The sequence below is a fragment of the Acanthisitta chloris genome, unplaced genomic scaffold (assembly GCF_000695815.1).
Source record: "Acanthisitta chloris isolate BGI_N310 unplaced genomic scaffold, ASM69581v1 scaffold19538, whole genome shotgun sequence".
Taxonomy (NCBI): domain Eukaryota; kingdom Metazoa; phylum Chordata; class Aves; order Passeriformes; family Acanthisittidae; genus Acanthisitta; species Acanthisitta chloris.
The window spans coordinates 31,817-42,176 of record NW_008688200.1 but is presented as its reverse complement, the minus strand read 5'-3'; the positions used below and the strand labels follow the sequence as shown (position 1 = coordinate 42,176).

General features: G+C 40.3%; 1 protein-coding gene across 1 annotated transcript; it reads right to left on the bottom strand.

The window, feature by feature from the left end:
- Positions 1-7,599: 7,599 nt before the first annotated feature.
- MAS1 (MAS1 proto-oncogene, G protein-coupled receptor) lies at positions 7,600-8,589 on the bottom strand. The gene has a single exon (XM_009080929.1). The coding sequence runs from the start codon at positions 8,587-8,589 to the stop codon at positions 7,600-7,602; it is 990 nt and encodes a 329-aa protein (XP_009079177.1).
- Positions 8,590-10,360: the final 1,771 nt, after the last annotated feature.

The following is a 10,360-nucleotide window of genomic DNA, read 5'->3' as shown; positions in this document are numbered from 1 at the left end:
CTTTTTCCTGGCTCCATGTAGTGTGACTTCTTTCCCATGTAACTGAAGGACACTAAAATCAAAATGCCATCTTCAGCATCACACTTAAAAATTGACAAGGTTCATGCAGAGCAGATAAATTATCAAATTGGTTTTGTTTAAAGCATCAAGGCTCAACCTACTTTTTCTTTCTTCATAGTCCTCTCAGGGGAAAAGAAGCTAAGCAAGACATTTCATGCATAATGCACTAATTGTGGAGGACTAAAATATGTGGTATACTTTATTCATGTGATTCTTTTATCACCCTGCCTTCCTAGAATTTATTTATGTATTCTGATGAGATATTGATATATTCTGTCCATGCACACACATTTGTTTTCATAGCCACATTCATAAATATGATTAGGCCAATATTAAGTGTCTTCTAGATATGCATTTTATTTCCATTTCATTTGTCTGTAAAACATTTTAAGATCTTTGAAGCAGAAGAATAAGAAACAAGATTACATATTAACTCATTTAGAAGAAAAGTAAGAGTCTGCTTCTTTAATAATAGATACCACATTTCTCTGTATGTTTTATATTCACAAGTTGCTGAAGGAGATAGAGTAGAGAAAAATAGTATCAGTGTATGAAGACTCAGTTAAGCCATAACAGGATTAATGCCAAATAACAATATTGTTTAAATGGTTCAATTAGAGATTCACATTAGACCATAATAGGTTGCACATGTAGATCACAAGACAAGAAGGAGATAGCCAAACTGCATTGTTTTAGGTCTGTAATATCTTCACCTTACAGTGCAAGTAATCCAGATTTTCCTTACCTTTTTCCAGTCAGAACCAGAGCTAGATGAACAGAACACGTGTAAATATGATAGTGAATGTGCTAAGAAATATGCATCAGATCGATTTGGAATGGCAACTCTCTTGAAGAGTTTTCTAGCATTTTCTCATGTGCTGACATGACATTTGAAGATATGATAGATGTTAAAATGAAGAAAATCTTACAGTTCACCTGTCCTGAAATGAATAAACACTGTGGTGGAAAAAATACTAGTAATAAATATTGATATTTTCAAACAGTTACTTTCTTAGCAGCTGAAATAAAGTAATATTAGGAAATACCATGTGTGTTCTCTTCCAAAGTAGTATAAAATGTTTGTGCCACACAAGAGAGAAAGTAGTTTTTTCTGTATGTTGTCTTACCTTTTACCTTCAAAGTGTTTTGATGTGTGCTCGAGCCTCAGAGCATGCTCTCTGAAACAGGTCTTGGAGCTTTCTGACCAGTTAGCACTAATTTGTCTTTGAAGCCTCCAGTAAAACTACTTGGAGAGATTTTCTGTGTCTTTTTTTCTTGCCGCTCTGCACAAAGCAATAATGAGGAGACTGGCATTGTGTTTGATTATGGGCAGTGGTGCTGAAAGCTTGTTCAATGCTTTTGGCAGCATTTCATTTTCCTAATGCCACATGAGGTACATGATCTCATGAGCGTGGCCAAGAGAAGAACATAATGGCTGCAGTGGCTCTGAGTAGACAGGGTAGGAGGCATCCAATCTCTGCAGAATTTAACAAGTCTTGTACTAAGGATCAAACTGAAGGGAAGTATGAGTAGAGTACACAGCAGGAAACTCAGGATGGATAGAAAGCTGAGAGATGTATGGCATAAAGTTCACTGTGACTGCCCAAACACTTCAAATACCTGTGCTGTAGGCTTAAAGTCTTCTGCTATAAGGATTAAAGGATGGCACATGTAATGGCCAAATGATGCTTTGAGAGGATACATCAAATCCAGACAGGGAAAAGTACAGATAAAAGTTTCTCAACACTGAATGCTGCTACAAAACAGAGGCCAGTGTTGTGCTGAAATGCTGTGTATGCTAACAGATAAATGAACCAAAAGAGAACTGATAATAAAGAACATAGGGAATAGAGCTATATTTACAGAGGATCTCAGCCATGCTGAGGTTAGCAGTAGAGATGTTGTTCATTGCTCAGATACTGGTCTGACTGGTCCAGCCTGTCCCCTGGCTAGGGCCAGGTCAATTCCAGGCCAAGCCCAGGGAAAAAAAAAAGATCAATAATTAGCCAAAACAAATATTGCTGGTTGTATATATTTATTTTCACCAAATAATTACATTTTGCTGTAGTATGTAATTGAGTATCTTCATTTAGCTCAGAGTATGTGTTAATCTGAAATACTTGACTTCTAACAGAGAGAACTTTTTTCCTATAAATAATATGAAAAAGTTATATCTGAAATGCATATGTCACTCTTTGAGTCAAAAAATAAATCCAGATAAACCAAAGACAACACAGAACATAAAACACCCTCCTCCAATGCATTTGAGTAAATGTTCTTTTGTTCTGAGATAGAACAGTGACACAGAGGTGTTCACTCCATCTCCTGCACATAGCTGTTAAACATTTTACATCTCTTTGTGGACTACACATAAAAATACTTGCCTATATAAATCTTTTAACTCATTCTTTCCCTCAACAATCTGTTACCTTTTAACATAAAAATGACTGGTTATTTGCTATAATGTCCTATTGTCAAGGCCCATATTATTATAAAGCAAATTCTCAATGAGAAAAATAAATAGTTTAAAGGTACTCCTATTCCAGAGATGCTTTGTGTCCAGCTCAAAAACAAAAAAAAAAGAAGAGTTCCTTTGTGTTGGTTCTTGCTTAGTGGTGTTAGAGTGATAGAATCCAAGCACAAATTTAGTTCTCCTATCCTTGAGGACAGGTGAGCATGAAATAGTACTATGAAACAGTGTTGAAGACATAAAAACCTTGTATGGCTTCCAGTAGAGGTCAGCTGTTTTTGTTGAAGAGAAATCCATTGAAAGTTACCAAATATAAAGATTTCTAGACCAGAACGTTTCTGAGCTGGTAACTGTGGAAGACTTGGAGAGGTTGAGAAGGAAGTGTGTTATGTGTTTGCTCTGTTTCTTCTCCTCTGTAGCATCTGCTTGTGACCACTGCTGGAGATGGGGTTTGGGGCCATATGGACACTGCTACATCTGCTCCCTCTCCTTTCCTACCCTCCATATTACTGAAACAACTGGAGCAAGGACTCCAGAAATACTTAACCAGAAGCAGGTCCAGTCTATGTATTTAATGAGGCAAGGGTCCAGTTTGAAAAAAAAAAAGGTTGTAATCATATAATTAAAAATGAAATGATTATATGCAAGGGAGAAGTATTAGAATCATGCAGGCTATCTCGTCTCAGTATCTCTTCTTTGAACTCAGAGTTTTGCACTTACAATACTTTTAGTTGAATGTGGATCCTGGTGCATCATCTTTTAGGCTCGCAGGAGTCAACTGGAAAAGCAAATCATTCCATGCATCACACAAGTGCCTGGGCAACCAAACGGAAGGCAAGCTGTCCTTTCTGTTGGATGGGTAGCTAAAAGCCCCATGTAGTGGATTTTAAAAAAATTAATAAATTATTTCTGCATGGAGTTGGGAAGAGAAGCAGCAAAGTGCCCACATGGCAGGCATATTATGGCAGCGACACACAAGCTCACACTGATTTTCTGCTTTCCCTTGACCTGGTACCCTCTGGGCATACCTTCTGCCTGACCAGTGTCATCACTGCAACATCAGCAGGCCATGAGTGCCACTGCTTGAGCTAAAGGAGTAAGTGGAAGCTGCAGGCAGCAGCTGTCCTTTCTGCTGTAAACTAGGCAGTGCTAGGGAAGGAGAGGTGGGCACACAGCTAGTTTTCATCCTGATGCCCATAAGGGGTACCAAAGGGATGCACACCCCACCACCAGGACTGGGGTACACAGTGCAGGTCTAGCAGGGCGAAGGGATGTGGGTATTTGCAAGTCAAAAGAGCAGTTCAGGGAAAGAATTGCAGTATGTAGAGGATGAAAGTCAGCTAAGGATTCAAATTGTCCCTCTGGGCTCCATCTATTCAGGCATCCATGATGCATGGGACTCAATGAGTCACATGTGATCTCTTGTATTGAACCTCTACTCAGAAAACCCAGTGTGTGGATCACACTCCCCCTGAGGCTAACAGAGTGGGAGGACTTGAGGAGTCTTCCCAAGTGCATTTAGGATGAAATTACCTAGGACTTTGTGGGCTGTCTTTCTAGGATTTTTTGGGGGACCCTGTAGTTGAACTGTTCCTCTTCTCCTCCCCTCACAAAGTGACCTGAGGCATTTCACCAGGGAATGCTGTGCACTTGTAGATTCTTCTCATGCTAGGAAAGGGAGGTTTTGTTCTACAGCAGCAACCAGAACAACTAGAATGCATTTCAGCTTCCCTTAGAGGATTTCCCAGGGTATGCTCGAGGTTAAAAGTACATTGGGCAATGTCTTCCTCCTTACCTCTCTGCCCTTGTTTTCACAAGGATCATTCACAAACTCTGTGAGTTATAGAGGAAAACTGCTGTATAAACTCATCAAATTATTTTGGGCCTGAACCCACACAGCATCCTGCCACATATCATCTTCTCTGCCCAGGGGATAGCTACAACAGCAAAAACTCTGTTCTGTGCCAAGGAAAATTACTTCTCTCTCTGTATTTCTAACCACACTTTTATATCCCGCAACATTCATTAATATCAAGTAGAACAGAAGTCTGATAAAGAGAGTTTAAGTAAAGTAAGCAGTATACTGGGCATTACTTCCCTGAACAATCCCTGGTCTTGACTGCACAACAAAATGAAGTGCCTATTGCCCTGAACATTACAAAAGAGAACCAAGAGATAGCTGCTGTTCTGAAGTGTCTGTAGTGTGAATGTGAAGGCATAACACTAGAAGCAAAATAATATAACCCTCATTTTATAAGCAGGAAAGAGAGGAACAGAAAAATTAGATGCCAGTACTGCATTAAAATAGAACTTGCATTTCTAAATTCCAGGGCTAGTACTTTACCCACAAGACAATCTTTCTTGTTCTGCACCAGTGCTTAATACCATCTGATCTGTGCAGCTTTATTTCAGCCTCTCACAAAGGTGCAAATCATTTTTTAAAATGCAAGCTGGTGGAGAATCACATCCTTGTTGTGCAACAAATTGTCACATTTTCCCTGTCTTGTTTTTTTGTGTTGGTTTTTTTTTTCAAAATCATGGAATAATGTGCTTATCAGTTCCCCTTGCACTGCAGCCTGTCTGCATATAGAAAATTCATCAGGTGCTGTGATAAAAAAAGAAAGAACATCCCTAGGTTATTTTTATCTGTGGACTGGGAAAAATTAATCATTTTTCAACTATTGGTTGTTCATTCTTATTCATCCTTCTGGATGTTCGTATCATGCAGAGTATTCATTTTGTGTGCTCTGTGAACTGATCCATGGACAGTTGTCCAAATTCTGAAACATTTGAGGGCATGGTCAGACCCAGGTGGAAAGGGGTAAGAAGCTATAAGTCCTAGAGCACCTATTCAGCTCAAGAGCATCCAGATTGCCTTGCTGCATGTTATTGCCTCTTCAGCTGTGCTGCCCTGGCTTTATGCATAGTGATCCTTAACCCAAGCCTGTCATAATAATCTGGGTATGTTTAAGCACTGTAAATAATGTGCCTTATCTCACCTGAATCATTCTGTGAGAACTGGGTTACATATGTGGTTACAGTGGAAGCATGTTTTGAACATGCTTCCTGCAATGTTGCCCCTCTCTCTGTTTATCCATGTAAATGGTCTTGAGGCAAGGATGGCTTTAGAGAAGAGTCTGGGGTTGGGGGGGGGCTAGATCTACCCTAATATTCTAGTCTATGGCTTTTATCAGAGAGACAAATTTCCTAACAGTCTCCCAAGCCCTAGCAGCTCCATGGACACACATGCCGTGTGCATGTGGACGTCACACTCATTGTTTCCCCCTGACCCTCACAGGATGTCCACAGACTTGCTTGCCCTATCCTGCACTCACCATCGGCACTGAGGAGCTGCTCAGCTGATGTGTCATTCCAGCAGTACAGTAGATCTCTGCCCTAAGAGAGAAGCAGGCTACACTCATCTACCACCTGTGTCAGTAGAGGTGAAAAGCCTGAGAGAAGAGTTTCAAACACAACAAATGGAACAAGTAGAGGGGCTGTCATAAAGGTTTTGATGGATTGAGTGACTTGGGAAGACATAACGCTAGCCTCTTCCTTTTCCTGAGTCTTTTCTGCAATGAAACATTGCAACACATTAACGTAGGGAGAAAGGGGCATATGCGTAGAAAGAGTATTTATCCTTCTGAGATCTCTTCTCTACATGAATTCCCATCCAATCCTTGGTCTTAACCTACCATCTTCCTTATTCCAGGACTGGCAGTCTTTCAACAAAGGAGGGGTAGGTTGTATTTTTCTTTCCCCAGTTAGCTATTAAGTGTGCCAATGGAAACTTGGCGGGAAGCTGAAGATGCTGCTTTTGCCTGTGGCGAGAGGTTGGAGCTCCACGGGGGCCAGAAGCAAATGCATGTCTCTTCAAAAGTGCCACAGTGCTCTGCCTGCCCAGACCTCCCATGTTCTGTGTGATAAAACTGACCTGGCCCCATCCCCTCCTTGCTGTTGTCTTTGCACTCTGCAGCTTGGCTGTAGTTGGACACGTGGCCCTGGGAATTAAACTCTGCAAAATACCAGCCCTGGTACCCTAGCATGCACAGAGGGAGGCAGACAGTTGGAACGATGTGGCTGGAGTGTAATCCCAGTCATTCATGGTGTGAGGCACCTTTCCTTCTTATGCTTACCCAAAACTGGTTGTTATAAAACAGAGACCACACGGGAATATATATTCTCCAGAGAACAGATAAATACTAAGTTAGTGGCTTGGACAGCAAATGTTGGGACTGACTTTCTCATAGATTCCTTGAATAACTAAACATACAGGAACGCTGATATTTTGGGGATAAGCCAGCCCCACCCTTCATAATGAGAGCAAAAGCCCTCTGTGAGTTGACAACATCCCTATATTGCCAGATACTCCTGTGTGTCAGGTACTGAATTATCCAAGGACCCAGAGAAATGCTGATGTCACTAGAGCTTATGTAACATACACTTTGAAAACAGACTCCAAAGTAGCCCGTTAACAACAGATCAATTAGACCATTTAATGTATACTTAAATGTCTTGCCAGACCAAAGCTACACCATAAGTGCTTGACTATATGTGGGGATTTACTGTCATATGTGGATTTCTTCCTCTGTTTCCCCCAGGCAGCAGCTCTTTTGTACACTTAAACAAGCTGGAAATAGTTGAAACTAAATCCCAGCATGTAACGTGAATCCTTGTTTAGTGGGTTTGACTTTTAAAAATGCTCATAGGCCCTGATGACTTCAATAGCATTTATGGGTGCTTGGTGCTTGTATAAATGTCACACTATTTATAACATATTTCTGTGTCCTTTTTTTATATTCTCTGTTGGCCTGTCTGTTTTCCACTGTGGTATCTCTGACTGACATAGTCACATCAGGATGTAGCATGTGTTTGAATAATTAAGAAAATACAAATAAAAGTTATCTTTATTCTAGTCTATATTTTTCCATTGCTCAACCACCAAAGATAACAATACCATCTCACCACTGCTTTTTAAATTCTATGGAAGAAAATTACTTTTAGTTTTGCAGTGGTTTATTAAACCTTCCAAGTACAATTATTTGCCCCTAGAGTTCCCCTCCTAAGCTTTAGAAAATTGTTTCAGCTATATCCAAACTCATGCCAACTTCCTGGCTTCTTGGCCGCAACCCATCAGTGAGTGCTCTACTAAGAACCACTTTGAGGCTCTCCTTGAACCTCTTCTTCTTGCTGCTCCCTACAAAGAAGTAAACAAGGGGGTTGATGCTGCTGTTAACGGTGGAGAGAACAACGGTGACATGGTTCTGCTGGCTGAGCAAAGACGACCAGTGGTGGTAATTCAGAAGATACAACAGCCTCATAGGCATGGCAAAGATGAGGAAGACAATGACTGTGGCCACAATGATGATGTAGAGCTTTGACGAATGAGGTCTCAGGGAGTTGCGATGAATCCTGATAACCAAGATTAGGCTGGACAGAATCATTAGAGGAATGAAGATCATGAAAGTCAGGATCCATGTGAAGATGAGCAGTGCTTGGCAATGGTTGCCATCATCAAATTGTTCCTTTGTTGAATCATCTTTGCAAGTTAGGTATTCGGCTACTGTCATCAGAAAAGACAGAGTCCACAGAATTGCACACACAATTGCTGATTGGTGCTGTGACCGGTGGCATCGGTACCAGATGGGGTAAACAATAGACAGACACCTCTCAATACTGATGGCTGTCAGGAGATAGAGACCAGTATTATAGCCAAGAAGGAAGACAATAGATAGTGTGGTGGTTATATAATAGTGAAACCCATATGCAAATCCAAAACCAGCAATGTACTCAATTGACAGGATAAATGTACAAAGCAGTAAGGAGATATCAGCAATGGACAGGTGTGTGATGTACGCAGTGAATGGGTTTCTTTTGATCTGGAAGCAGAGGCACCAGAGGACAATTCCATTTTCACAAAAACCCAGGAAGGAGATGATCATAATTACCCAAAGTGGGGTCAATATCTCCCAGACCCTTTCCTGTGTAGAAATGTTTCTGTGCATTGAGATGTTCTCTGTGCCTTCGCTGGGATGAAACGTTATGTTTGACTCATCCATGGGGAAAGCTCAAGTTTGGATAGCACAGCTCTTCCTTCTGTAAATATGTATAAAAATATACTGTGAGCATTGTGTGCTCCTCCCCTCCCCCCTTCCTTTCTGTTTTGTGGACCCTCAATTTCTGGTCATATCTAAAAGCCTTGGCAAAAGGAAAACCAGCTTTGATATACTGATGCTAGCTAAACCCCAGTTGGAACTACTCTTGGCAATGTTAAAAATTGCTAAGCCCATCATGCTAGCAGAAATCCTGAGCCATCTTCTCTGTGGAGTTCAGGGTGTGAATGCTAAACTACAACTAAAGAGATTTTTTCAAATAGGTCTTGGACAAGCTATGTCGCCATCACATTGCAAAGGTTCATGATATAGTCATCACAAATAGCATTGGTGGTTCTTGTTAGAGCCCTAGATGGTTCCCAGACAGGTCTATTCAGCTCCTATTGAAGATAATGGCATTACTTTTAAGTTAAACATATGTACTTCGAGTGAATTTGGCTCATAGGATTTTTTCTTTAAAAAATTAAAAATTGATGCCGACGTCAATTTTCCAGAAAGGGATTTAATTAATTAAAAACAGTATGTAGTTCCTCAGCATTGTATTCCCACCAAGTGCAGAGGTGGAGGGAAGGTGAAATGCCACTGCTTTGAGACAGCAATTTTTTACCAGCTTTAAGTATCATTTATCACAGCATAACATAATTTAACTATGTTTACACACTCTGAACATTTATCAAAACTGCAGGTATCTTATGAATGTTACAAATCTAACCCATCACAAGGAGATGTTATCACATCATGTTCATCATCATCATCATCACAAGTTGCTCAGTTTCCCTGCCATTGTTACAATGGTTTCAACTGTTGTTTAGCTGAATTAGGGGTTAAGGTCTTCTTTTGTATATCTCCTTTTATCTCATAACAGAGAATTAGTAGCATTTGCTTCAGCTGATTTTCATACAAATATTTCATGCTCTTCCCCCTTCCCTGTTAACTTCTCACCTGCCCCGTGCTGATACACAATCACATTCAGGACCCTTGTGGATTTAATGATGTTAACAGGGACTAATCATTGACAATAAGCTTGCCTAGCTGACTTGGTTCATCCATAGAAACAGCCTTGTTCATTAACATGCCATAATGAGAATTTACCCATATCCTCAAGCAGTTAAGAACATAAAATGCAAGGTAAAGAAGTTTTACTGGGGCAACTTTTGCAATGATTATTTAAACAGAGCCATTCACCCCAGTCATAAATTTTCTCTCATGAGCTCTGCATTTCCTGGTTTCAAAACAGCTTCTTAAGACAGATATCACAGTCTAAGAGCATTCAGTAAACAACCTGGGAAGCCTCAAGGCTTGCTGATATTTAAAACTACACGAAAATGTTAATGATGATCCATCCCACCTGTATGTTGACCATGCCACCATCTGACACAGTCAAACACAACAAATAACATAGCTGGAGATGTGGTAGAGAAGCGAGTGCAAATGCAATGAGTAAATGCAGAATGAGTGGCAAGCCTCCCAAAAACAGTGTGCTGCAAAAACTGCAGAGGGAAGGTGCTCAGTGTGCTGCCAGAAGTGTAGTAAAGCTTCACAGGAGTAAAGGAGAGGAAAAGCGATCTATTTTAAGAGTTAAAACAAATAGGAAAGGAAAAAAAAATAATTAAAGACTCAAGTACGAAAAAAAAGCCTCAAAGTATGAAAAGACTCAAGAAAGTTCTTGCTTTGTATTGCTGTATGAAAGTTTTCTCTCTGGAGAGTAAAACAAAGA

What these genes read in the sequence shown, in the direction of transcription:
- MAS1 (XM_009080929.1), bottom strand. Translation starts at nt 8,589, where the DNA reads ATGGATGAGTCAAACATAACGTTTCATCCCAGCGAAGGCACAGAGAAC.